At 34.6% G+C, this 13,995-nt stretch overlaps 1 protein-coding gene and 1 non-coding gene across 5 annotated transcripts in view; both read left to right on the forward strand.

The window, feature by feature from the left end:
• Positions 1-13,995, forward strand: part of LOC144438298 (epithelial splicing regulatory protein 1-like) — a 143,871-nt gene that overhangs the window by 21,114 nt on the left and 108,762 nt on the right. Inside the window, exons 12-15 of one of the 4 annotated variants that reach the window (XR_013481038.1) lie at positions 504-687; positions 1,642-1,919; positions 3,516-3,649; positions 4,625-4,659. Coding sequence is in view for 3 of the 4 variants with exons in the window: in XM_078127354.1 (XP_077983480.1) it covers positions 504-687; positions 1,642-1,919; positions 4,625-4,783 (621 nt within the window). In the remaining variant the exon portion in view is untranslated. Of the gene's footprint in view, positions 1-503; positions 688-1,641; positions 1,920-3,515; positions 3,650-3,893; positions 3,944-4,624; positions 7,198-13,995 lie in introns of those variants that run through there. The other 3 variants (XM_078127355.1, XM_078127356.1, XM_078127354.1) reach the window with 3 other exon arrangements.
• On the forward strand, positions 10,463-10,581 carry LOC144438343 (5S ribosomal RNA). Its single transcript, XR_013481041.1, has one exon. It is a non-coding gene; the product is annotated as a 5S ribosomal RNA (ribosomal RNA).

The raw sequence follows: 13,995 nt of genomic DNA on the forward strand, positions 1-13,995 counted from the left end.
CCTATCTCACTGCTCAAGTTAGGACAAGTCCTTTTCAATCTCATTCAAATTTCTTTTTTCTTTTTTTATATTCTGTTTTTTTTCTGTTGAAACGTGTAAATTCAAAAGTAACGTCCATTTGCATTCAATGATAATTTATTAATCATCTGAGGTGACAGTCTGAAAAAAATGAGTTTTATTTTGTGTTTTTATCTATTTCTGGTTCTGGTTGTTTTCGTGAATTGATAAATAGTGACTTAATTTTGTTGTACTGACTTCATCTTTTTGTGTAAAACTGGTTATTTATAAGGCAGGAAAACAAAATGAATGGCCAATTGTTAATTCACTTCAATTTATGTTGGGTGGGAAAATTAAAGAAAAGTTGCAAGCATTGAAGCCTATACTCCTGCCACACAGCTTATTTTTCTTCACCTTAGTGGACTCTCCTTAACACAACATACCAGCAAAACTATGTTGACCTTTGACCCAATGTCACTAAAGGTGAAATTTCATATTATCAACAGGGTCGTCCATCAGGTGATGCCTTCATCCAAATGATTTCAGCAGAGAAAGCCCTGCAAGCAGCTCAACAATGTCATCGTAAACACATGGGTGAACGCTACATTGAAGTGTTCCAGTGTTCTGGCGATGAAATGAACTTTGTATTGATGGGAGGAACACTCAACAGAGGAGGCATATCTCCACCAGGTGTGTTTTTCATATACATTTGCATATTAAATATATATTATCATCTGTTGTTTTAATAATGTGAAATATAAATTGAATTGTCTAATTGCGATGGAAATACAAAAAGGATGATTTACAGGGTGAAGAAAAGTTTAATAAAGCCTCCATTAAAATGTTTAACATGTATTAGACACAGAAGTATCACTGTAGAACAAATTGAGAATTTTGGAGTTATTTTAATGTCGCTCAACAAACTGTTGGAGTGCATCTGTGACATTCCAAGAGAACTTTTTAGTCACTTTGTATTGAGTTGGATTTAGCAAGGGATTTACAGACTTCAAATAGCAAACACAGCCCGAGGGCATGAACTAACAAAGAAGTAAAACATCCATAGATGTGAATAGAAGAGATTTGACCACCACCACCAACACCATCATCATCACAATAAGTTGAATCAAGTCAACAGAACAATACATATACTGTCAGTGTTTTGTATTACTATTGTTCTTATCACCAATTCAACAAAATAACATTACATTTTTGTTAACAAAAACAATTGAAGTTGATGCTTTGCAGTACAATATATCTTAAAAGTTGAAAAAAGTCCAGGAGATTTAGAGTTCAGTGACTCTTTTGAAAAGGTGTTTGTGAGATAAAAAAAAGCACGTTGATGCTTGTCAAGTGACATACAAGCTTCCACAGTAGGCTTTGTTTTGTTAAATTATTGTCATTGACCATGTTACATAAAAGATATTCTAGCATTCGTGTTTACTCAATTTGGCAAAATATCTGTATTTTTCACTTTTTAAATAACTTAAAAGCAAACTCTTTATACTTTTCATGATTTAAAACAAATATCCTTCAATCTTGTTTGCAATAGAGTTCGTGAAAAAGTAGACATTTTCACAACTTTTGGCCAATGGACAGTGTGAAACTTGAAAATCTGACATATTTTATTCTTATTCTCTTCATCAGCTGGTACCATTCCTGCTCAAGCTCAATTTCCAGCATATCCAGGTGCAATACCATCCCCACCAGCGGCTTCAGTAATGGGACCAATACCACTAGCCCCACGACCAACACCAGCCCCTGCTGCGTACTATCATCCACCCCTCTACTACTTTCCTAGCCCTCCAGTCTCGCCCACAAGCCAGGCATACTATCCGCCTCATAATGGAGCTGTGGTGCGCATGAGGGGACTGCCGTTTACAACTTCTGTCAATGACATAGTGTCATTTTTTCAAGGATATGGGGTAAGGTTTCCTTCTTGAAACACAACAATCTAATATGGATCTAGAACAATAACTTAACACTACTACAAGGTGTTTCACTCTCATACATTTCATCCTACATTCAACAGTAGTGGTGGTCACCATAGAAACAGTCGAAGGGCACAGGTAGCCATATTGGTTTTTCATGGATTTATCATATGGAATTTGTAAAGCGGGTGGCAGTGGGTTTCGATTCTTAGCAGTGGTTAGAAACTAACATTACATAAACTACCATGGGTGGTTAACACTTGACAGTTTGTAACAAATGGGAAGCGCAAGCTTGGAGGTAGGAAAAATGGGGGCAAAAGGCAGGAACTAGAAGAGACTGTTTGAATGTTGGAAATGTATGTAGGCAGGTGGAACATCTTGACCAATCACAGTACAGCAAACTGGTATCACATGACGTAAGTATAAATAATATAAATGCTGATGACTATGAAATTTGAAATGATTGACCACCAAAGTTGCACAAAAAAATGAATGTACTTGTAAAAAGAAAACTATAGATCCATACAAAAGATTTCGTAACAGTTGTGCATGATTGTAATTCAAAGGTTGTTTTCTTCCATATGTGCTCAGGTTAATAACTGAGAATATTAAAATCATCACAAAAGAATTGACAAATGTACAAAAATCAACTTGCTCAAGCACAGCTGTGTGGTTGTTTGATAGAAGTAAAAGATGGATTCATTGTCTCTCATGCCCACTTGCATCATCACTACTGTATACTGCCCAGTATTGTGACCAGCAGCTTTAAAATAGTTCATCTGATTAAGTCATTTTATTCGTAATAAGATTGAAAAAAAAAATTGTTTTTTTAATACATGAATTAAATATTTGTGTATACGTGGCAGTCAGTCAAACATGTGGTATATATGACTTCATTATATTTGGAATTAAATGACCATATTTCCATGTAATTTGTAAAAACAGATTTATGATAAGAAAGAGAAGTCACATGTACTCAAAAAACATGCAAAACACACACACACACACACACACACACACACACACACACAACCCCCCCCCCCACACACACACTTACACACACACTCACACACACACAAACACACACACAATCACACTCACACACACACGCACATACTCACATATACATATACATATACACACAGGCAAAGAAAGAAAGAAACACTGAAAATTTTATATTGCTTCAATATGTTCTTATGTTGATCTTTTCAATATAGAAGAAAATGATTTTTTGTTCATCAAATATATTTCGCCAAAACATTTGTAAACTCTGCTGTTGGTAAATGTAGATAAATTTTCCACCTTTTGATGAAATTATTGTGATGATGTTTGCCGCCAAGAAATATACACAATTGTCCCTAATATATTTCATGTCAACATGCATATATTTATTCATGGACAGATGTTCAGATCATTGAAAACTTTCTAAATAATGAAAGTTTAATATTTTTTCATGTGTTATGTTGCATATACAGACTTGATTGTTCGCTAGTTGTGTCAGTATATGAATGTATATATGTACCAGTAAATATTTTCAGTTTAAAGGGTAATCGACTGAAGACTGTTTCTCTGAAATTTTTGTACAAAAAGGGCTTCTACTAGCATGTACAATTGTGCAAATGTAGAAGGGAAGGAGTTGGCAGTCACTGTAGAGATGACTGATGTGTCGAAGCACCAATCAATGGCCAGGACATCATGTTATGGAATACTAAACCACAATCTAGGTACTAGTGCAAAACCATTGTACGTATAGGGTGCATAGTTGGATGACATTATTCTGGTGTGGTCACAGCCAAAAGTTGGTTTTTTGGGTTTCACCTAGAATCTGGCTACTTTAGGATACTGGTTATTTTTTCCTGTGTTGTTCTCTTTGCTGTTGTTTTTTGGTGTACCAAGGGTTGTAGAATGGGCACAAGAGTAGTGTTTATGGTATAAAGCTCTAACTTCTTTGCATTTTTCTCTTTTCAGAACTGATGTGAAGGGGAGGCTAAATTCTCTGCTTTTATAAATAAATGTACGTGTCTTTACTTTTAATGAGCTTTCTGCACCCATTGTTAAATATGACAATACTAAAATATCACAGTTTATGACCTATTGGCACTTGGCATGCACTGCATTACCCTATTCCCTTCATCTCAAAGACTTCCTGTACCCATCATTCCTTGCATTTACTGGCCCTACTTTGAGGAACTACACCAATTTGGAAGGGTTTAGGAAGGGTTTAATAATGGCTGCATGGTATTATGGTATGGTGTAGGGTAAGCATGTTAGAATTGAATGACCTATGACATGACCTTTGACATCCAAATATATCATTGTGGTATTTTCTGGTGTTCTATAGGGATATAGGTGAAGTATGTATGACCCGATGAGTGTATGTTCTATTCTTTTTTCTGTTTGTTGGAATGGGGTGAATCTTTTATACAGCAATTTTTTTCTTCAACTCATTGGTTTTCTTTTTCTCTTAGAGCAGACAACTTTTTGGTGTTCTTGTTCTTTTTGGTGATTGTGGTATTGGTGTATAAATACTGGTGTGGTGAACCTTTTTTTCTGGATAATTCTGTTTTTCTTTCATTGGTGTAGGCTGAACATTGACTTGGGTGACCTGGTGATGTTTTCTCCTCCTTCCCCCCTAAACTATCTTGCATCCTGTATGAAATCTAATGTCCCCTATGCCTATGGTTTGTTTTGTTTAATAGGTACCCCACCAGAACGTTCAACTTCAGTACAACCAAGATGGCCGCCCAAATGGCGACGCCCTTGTAGCCTTTCATTCAGCAGATCTAGCTGTGCAGGTGATCCAGGAAAAGAACCGTCAACATTTAGGGTCTCGTTACGTTGAGCTCTACATGACCTGATTATATTCTACGGACACTGAATGGATACACGTGTAGCTAGAATGCTTCTCTGCTGAATGGCAACATTTATTATCACAAAAAGTCTTCCACATTTGCATGACTTTGTAGATAGAAAAAAAATGTTTCTTTCTTAGATTTTTGAGCAATATTTTTAAAATTCTTGAATTACTACTTTTAATACAATAACTATAACAGCCAGAATGTGCCTTTTATCTCAGCCAATTACAATGTTTTTTAACATTATTATGATCAAAATTTGCTAAAATTTGCATCTACCTTTATCACATTTAAGAAATTTGATTAAAAAATGACAGATTTCTGAGAAGTTTTAAGAATTAAAAATTGAGATATGGTGCTCATATCATTCATATCAAGGAAGATGAATATTGAAAAGTATATATCCGTGAAGTAACTCCTGAGAAATGCAACTCAAAATACTGGACTCAGTCAAAGGAAAAGTCTTCCATTTTTAGCCACAAATTCTAGTCACGGAGCCAACAATCAAACTCACATCTGTACAACTTATTCGAATAAAAAGAAGGAAAAAGAGAGAGATTTTATTTGAAAACGACGCACTCATACTGCCAACTGTATAACAGTGTTTTTATTATTCAGATTATTGTTGTTATGACAACAGGCAGAATATGAATTGTAGTTTAATATTAAAATAACCTCATGCCACATACCTACATCAAGATTTGTGTAAATTTAATATTTTAACAGTTTTTAGTTATGAAAATTGAAGTAAGTGTGACAACTTTCTGATCAGATTTTTACATGTTTCATATGACTTGTAAAATTCGTACAAAACTCTTAGCTTCAAAAAAGTGAATGATGACCAAAAAAAAAATATTTTAGGATTAATTATTTCTAGTTATGTAGTCTAGTTGTACATAGAATTGTCATGAATTAATCAGGGGTTGTTATGATAGACCCATTACAAGTATTTAAGACCACTAGCCTTAACTTTGTAGACAGTTTCTAAATTATTATTTATTATGTTATTGCTTGTATTATCAGAAGACTGAGGGCAGTATACGTTGGTCTATGCAAATAAATTATAGATGCACAGATTAGATTAGATGAGAGAAAAGAAAATCATGTCTCCTAAAAAAATCTTATCTTAGTCTGCCTGTCCTGTTGCCAAGACAACCACCTCAACTACTGCTCACACATTATTGATTACGACCAATCAAAAAGTTTGGTGCTAACTTGATCAGCTCTCTCCTAGGCAAAAATTAGACCTACGAAACACATTTTTCTTAACCTGCCCCCACCCATTGCTCTGTTAACTTGGACTCATCCATTGAAAAAGACAATAGGATTATACCACATATAGAAAAAAAAGGGGTGGAAATAGTGACAACTCTTATCACATTCAAAAAATGGTAGTTTTCTTTTAATCTTCATTATTAAAAAAAATTAAATTTTATCTTCTTCATTAGCTATACCTAAATAAGCATGCATAATTTCAATTATAATACCAACTCATTAATAATAATAATTAATAACAAATAATTTATTCAGTTTCAGTGAAACATTTCAAATAATTGTGATGTCATAGTTATGTTAATTGAACAAAAACAATGGAACTAATTGTTTTTATTTGTAAATGTAGTTAGAAAGTAGAGTTAATAAGTATATCAAATATTACTAACTCACTAAAGGTGCCTCATCATATTTTGCCCTTTTCACTCCAGAATCTCCCGTTATTTACATCAAAATTTGTGCCTTAAAAGTTGATTTGAAGATAAATCAATGAATGATGACTTTCTTGTCATTTTTTTAGCATGTTAACTTTTAGAAATTTTACTAACACTGCTGTGACACCACAAAACGAGAGACAAGGAAATCTGTATTGATGTGCAATATAAGAAAAAAAAAATACGCAAATGTTCAAGTGCCTTCGGTTGTTATGGAGACTTTATATTGTCTCAATTTATTTCATTTTACTATATTTTCAAGCACAACCAGAGACCTCTAGGTCAGTTTTTTGTGATGAAATGTCACAAAAATGTGGATGGAAGTTTTCATAAAGATGGCGTTTATTTTGCCCAATTGCTGAAAGAAAGGGAATATTTGCTTCCCTCTAAAATTTCAAAGATGAAATAGTGAAGATTGAGGTCAAAGAGTGAAAGTCTGAGAGGTCAGAGATATGAAATGGGCTGTGTCTTTTAATCACAGCCTACCCAGAATATGGAGCCAGATTTTAGAGATGAGAGACAACAAACAAACAAACAAATTATACAGGCAGCAAGCTCCAATAGAGTGAGTAGAGAATTGTTTAGTAGATATTATATGTGTATATTTGCACTGTATTTTCACTGAAATGAAACACTGCAAAGATTTGTTTTTGTTATTTTTTTTGTTTGTCTTTCTTATTTTTAAGAGAGAAGAGAACTGACACTGTATTGTATCCATATCAGTTGAAATGAAATAAAATCCATCAGTGCTTCCAGATGTAACTCAGTTGTCGTCTGCTTTTATTGTCTTTCAGAGATTGTGTCAGATTTTTACGTCTGAAATACTCAATTTTAGGAAAGCATATCCTCCCTAAGTTAAACTTTCTCTGGTGCACAATAGGTCTGCTATCACGCAGTTATTCATTGAAACCGTGATATGGTACCATTAATATTCACCTTTAATCAAATGTTTGGAAAATTTACTTTAAGATGGTACGCCTATATCTATATATTTTTTAATACAAAGTTAGGGGGTTGTATTACCACTAAATTTGAGTATACACCAGTATTTTTGCTGAGGGATTAAACCTCAGTCACATAGGGATGCAGGTGCCTTTAAAGCTAGAAGTGGTATCACAAATACGTGTACCACAATCGTTATTAACATTTGTGTGGTTTCTATTTTTAAAATGACTATATTTGGACTTTCCGGTGAATTGATCTATTGAGTACAAATCTTATTGATGCATGATAAGCATATGCTGTGTCTGATATGATGAAAAATATCAACTTTTGAATACAAAATGGACATTTTTTCACTAATAAAATAAATGATGCAAAGCAAAGCAGTATTCCAGCATGTAAGACTAGTTGTACAAAGACATACTGTTATTACTGGTAGTTGATGTATCGATAGATATACTGGTAGTCGGAACATTACAAGGGTTTTTACTATCGCCTTGATACTAATAAGTCAAGGTTGGAATTCTTCGGTTACTTACAAGTTATTTTGAGAGATAACAACTGTTAGTGTGCCTTTTAGTATACACTACTGTAACTATTAAACACATACATAGACACACCCATATTCAAGCTGGCATGCATGCATGCATACATACATACATACATACACACACACAGACAGACAGACAGACACGTGTGTGCACACACATACATACACACACAAATGTGTGTGTGTGAGTGTGTGTGTGTGTGTGTGTGTGTGTGTGTGTGTGTGTGTGTGACACACATGTACACTGACCCACTTGCCAACCAGCACGTGCATTAGTATATTCTTTCAACGTTATATCAGTGTTACACTTTACTTTCCCCTCAAATATCTGTGCTCGCCCCGAGCTGCTCTTATTAATAAGTTTTCAAAATACTCCACTGTCAAAAACTGCTGGTTGGTGTACGTGGTCTCATGGTTGTGTTGGATCAGTTTCAAAGACAAACATATAAACCACACAAGGGTTATACACTTCAGACAACAGAACACTGGAGTATTAGTTTGTCCTCTATACAACGTATAGATCTCTCCTATTGTGTTTGTATGCAATAGTACAAGTTAATTACAACGACTTAGATATATAATGGGGTGATTAAGAACGACAGTGATTGAATAACACCGTAGTTTGAAGTCTGTGTGTCTTGATAGTGGTAGAACTATCAGCTTTGTTGTTACTGTGGAGTGGATGGAGGCGTGGGTTGGAGACAGGCCAAGATATCACTTATGGAGTATGGGTCAGCCATATCGCATCAACTCTGTGTAAATCTCTCACCTATAATGACTTTAATGGCTGACACACTACATTACATTGCTGTAAATCTAAGCACTGGGTTGACATAATACAATATGCCTAAAGGTGCCATTATTTGACAAAACAAAAACTAAATGTCTCCATAATTGTAAAAATAACACAGTCAGACAAGATCTGGCTACAGTTAAGGGGGCTAATGGGGACTCATTGCATGGGTACGTTCCTGTTAGGTATGTTCAAATGACCCCCCTTCCTCTCCTGTACATTCCTAAAGTGGTTATCAGGCAAACTATGTACTCTGTATTTACTATCTTTGTAGTAAATCAATTATGTAATTATTTTGATATTAACTCGTTTCTGTTAGACGACTAGACACATATAACAATCAACAACACACATCTAGATACTTCAAACAGAAAATTACCCAACTGTAAATGCTAACATTGAGTTGTTTTTCTTTTTTGTTATTGAATGGTCTAATTCTACTTCATAATAGAAGTGTTCTGTCACGAACCTCGACAAGGTCCATTGTACTAAACCGTCACAACTCAACACAGGTGGATGAATTATGAGAACTGGCCGCCACGTGTCTATATTCATGGCTACAATGTAACGAAGTTCGGGGTGAAGGGTCATAAACTAGAATTTAAGTCTTGTTATAAATCTACACAAACATTGAAACAAGCTGATACTTTCTAAAGTGATAAAGATTTTATTTTTGTCACAGCCATATTCTTGATGATGAAGGAAGAAGAAAGTATGAAACCATTCTTGCCCCCAAAACGTGAAAGCTTTTAAAGAAATTATGCCCCTATACATCATCTGCTTCGGGCTACATGAGACATATAAAATGGGTTAGTACTGGAGTTTACGATGCTTACACGTTCTTTACTTTATGCAGGTCTTTCATCATTGAGTATGTAACCTTCCGAATAAAACGACGCCAAGACAAGTAACGAAGCAGAAACCGACACCAGTAAGTGTCAAGGTCAAAGCCATAATTGTCGTATGAGAATTTGAGCAGAATATACTCGATTTGATAGTATCGTGCTTAGACCAAAAGATTTTGATAGTACGTGGATGTACCACTGTTACCAGTAATAATTTCAGTAATGCATCCATGGATAGGATGTCGGTACCACTGAATCAACAGGTGGTTACATGAAAAAGATTTACACTCTGAACCCCGACTTGTTATTCATTTTATTACTTGACAAATATTAAAACATGGTCATTATTTACATGTCCTGTGCACTTTTGACTTGTGTTTGAAAAGTACAGCCGCTCTTTCTGTCAAGTGGACTGTATTTATGGGAAGGCGCACTGGGAAGAAGGCGCGACGTTTCGATATTAGGACGCCCTCACCGTTGGTGTGATGCATACCTTTGTTTCTATTTGTAGTTTCACTGACCCTCTTCCCTTGTCGCTCAATATCAGTTTTATACGCCAGATATGAATTCGTCATCGACTTGCTCTAAGAGAGACGAAGAGCGTGACCAACAACACACCATGAAAACACGTATCTGATACGGCAATAGATTTTCACTCAGTTTTTTTTACCGAAAACGGATCGCCATTTTAAAAAAACTAATTAGAATGCAAAGAAAAAAACTACGAGTTATCGGAAACGCACAATATTTTAATTGGCCCAATTATAAAACTATCTTTTTTGTATTTTCTAGTAGGTGTTAAACGAGTCGTTAGTATTTAGCCCTGTATTTTTACCTGTAACACCTGCCTACGGCCATACTACGTAGAATACACCGGTTCTCGTCCGATCACCGAAATTAAGCTGCGTCGGGCGTGGCTAGTACTTGGATGGGAGACCGCCTGGGAATACCACGTGCCGTAGGCTTTTTTATTTCTTGAATTTTCTTCTATATTTCATAGTATTTATCAACAACAACAACAACAACAACAACAACAACAACAACAACAACGACGACGACGACGACGACGACGACAACAACAACAACAACAACAACAGTCAAACGAATACAAGGTTAAATGCCTAGAAATTCATCGATTGTTTTTTTTGTCGATGGCACTCGTCAAGAGGTACAACCCCGAGCAGTTCACGACATTAATTGACTTAACGATGGTATGTGTCACAGCAGGTTCATTGAATCTGCAATAAAAAAATCCCATTATTATTCCTTTTCTACCATCATTGAGTTTTACCTGAAACCACTGTTCACTGTCCAACATATGAGAAATGGCATGGCATTTGTAATTCCGATCAGTAAAGGGTAAACGTTGTTTCGACTACATCGTATATCATTATAATGCATTATCATTACATCTATTATAGTTTTTCTAGTGGTTTTTTTTTTTCAAAATGATACTAAATAAAGTGCATTAGTGAGATGACTATTCTCTGCAAGCAGAATATCACGGCATAGCATTGCACAAACTGAACACAGAAATGTGCAAATATTCTTGTAATCTTTGAAATACTTCGTAGGTGTCTTCGTTATCATAGAAACAATCTTAGCTTGATAAATGCACACTTATTCAAAATAAATGATTACAAAGTAGTGTTCCAAAATTTTATTTGATATATGCTTTTCACGATTACACAATTTTCGCAGGAATATAAATGTTGTCTTCGGACATCAAAATATGAATCTAATGAATCATATACATATTTATCTGAAGGTAATATGGAGTCATGAATATTCAGTGTTCATCTAATACATATGTATGGAGTCATGAATATCCAGTGTTCACCTAATACATATGTATGGAGTCATGAATATTCAGTGTTCACCTAATACATATGTATGGAGTCATGAATATTCAGTGTTCAACTAATACATATATATGGAGTCATGAATATTCAGTGTTTATCTAATATATATGTATGGAGTCGTGAATATTCAGTGTTCATCTGATACATATACATGGGTCATTAGGTGTTCATCTAATACATATGTATGGAGTCATGGATATTCAGTGTTCATCTAATACATACGTACGGGGTTATGAGTATTCAGTGTTCATCTAATACATATGTATGGAGTCATGAATATTCAGTGTTCATCTGATATATATGCATGGATTGTGCAATTGTACAAAATTTGTGCAATGTGAAATTATGAAATTACTCTCCAGATCCCAAAGTTTATGAAAATACTAGTACCTTTAATTCCTGGAGTGGCAGTCCGCTTTATATTCAGATAAATATCAACATGACATGTACTCATATATATACATATAACAACACTATTCTAAACAGATATATCTTGATTGAAAATAACTTTGGTACTATTAATACTATAGTATATTTCACTTCATTTATAATATTTAAAATAGCCAAGTTTCACAGCTCAACATGTTTGTTTTGGTGGAAACATTTGCAATGTATTGAGTATAGTGTTATCTTTGTACTGTTCAAGTGATTGTTATAACTCCTTGGTGAAGTAAGTTTGTTGTATCTCCCCTCCACTGTCTATGGTTGTATATAGAAAAGACTGTTTGTATTCTTGCCTGGCTATCACTAGCCTTCATTATACACTCATAATTGATTTGGGCTATACAACTCTTGCCAAGAATAACACTTGTATTAAAACCTAATATTAGATTATGATTTCAAATAGCAAAAACTCAGACCCCCGATCAGATACGTCTCAGTTCATCATGAAATCAATCCCATTGAGATTTGTTTTTACCATTAAATAGAGTAAGTGTGTTTACACCACACACCTTATTGATTCTGATCATGCAGTGATGCTAATGGTGTCATCTAATGAGACAGCGGGGCAGATTTAAAACCCACAACGAATTTGCAGCTGTTTACTGGTTAATGTTTCATTGTACAGTGAAATGTTGAAAGCATTACTCTCGGCAAGAGTTGTGGGTAATAGCCCAAATCAACTTCATGCATAGAATCTAGGCTAGGTCATGACAGATTTTGAGTAAAAATCAGTATTAAACTATTGCTTTTCAGAGTTGTTGCCATTGTTTTATATATTTGCTATATAGACAACTACATTGTTTATTATCAGTTATTATTACAAAATTCCAACATTTATCACATATTTTTTAATGACTTGAAGACTTAGGAACAATACATACATAAAGCAAGACCTATTTAACTTTAAGCAATAAATACAATACTTATACAGTGCAATGTATAGTGTATTGGTTGGCAAACTTAAACTTACAATACACACATACATGAATCATAACTTTACACATAGAAATACAAAAAATATATCCCATAACAGGATTTGATATTCCAGTCCAATATTCTTAGGTTGGTTTACAGACTGATTCTTACCTATAGCTATAAAGTATTGTATGAAAGTTGTTATAGTAAATATGACTGGTGTCCTGTGAACGAGTAGCATATGAAACAGCGCCCTCTGTGGTATACATGTTGTCGCGCTAGAAATAAAACAGCGACCTCAGTGGCAGGTGTTGTAAAGTTAAGATTACAACAGACAGGTTGTCAATTTGGAATATAAACTACGCCCTATATATTTAGTTTGGAATGGAATTGGTTAGAATACCTTGATCCAATCAATAAAAAAACCATGAAATAACATGAAAGCAGAAACAGAGCTTCACATAAACAAGAGTTCTATGATAAGATATTTGTTAAATATACTGCAAGAAATTTATTGAGCGATAGATTTGATTTTTTCAGGATGATGACTACAGAAAAAAATTGACATACAAAAAAATTTGAGCTGATGGGAAAAATAGATTTATCTATTAAAAAGCCATCTTCAGCTGAGTCACTGCTGTGGTAATCTCAATACGTACACTATACTGTAACACTAAGTAAACCAACAGGTGGTGCCGTCACTAGATCCCAATACACCAGGAAAGCCACAGGAATTCCTATGACACAGCCTGCTAAACCTCTCCCATTTATTTTCCATTGACGACCAGTCACAAATCCTGGCTCCTGAGTGTAAATATTTCCAAGAACTGAAAAAATAAAGTAATTTTTATCTATTATTTAAATAGTAATTATAAACATATTGTAGTGTTTTCAATTTTTTGCTCTTTTGAAATTATATCAAACTATTACGACTAGACAATGTCTATGGAAATGAATCATATCAGGCATAGTAAGCTAAATCAATGGACCCCATATAATGCTATGTATTTTATATGCAGTGAGAGTTGTGCACACACTACTTGGGGGAGGGTTGTCACCTAATCATTTTGTAAAACTGTGCCTGTGTCTTTCTAGACTGTACGATATATTCTGTTGTTCAGTCCATGGAGGTAGGAAGGACGTGATACCATGGACCTC

The sequence above is a fragment of the Glandiceps talaboti genome, chromosome 7 (genome assembly GCF_964340395.1).
Source record: "Glandiceps talaboti chromosome 7, keGlaTala1.1, whole genome shotgun sequence".
NCBI lineage: Eukaryota > Metazoa > Hemichordata > Enteropneusta > Spengelidae > Glandiceps > Glandiceps talaboti.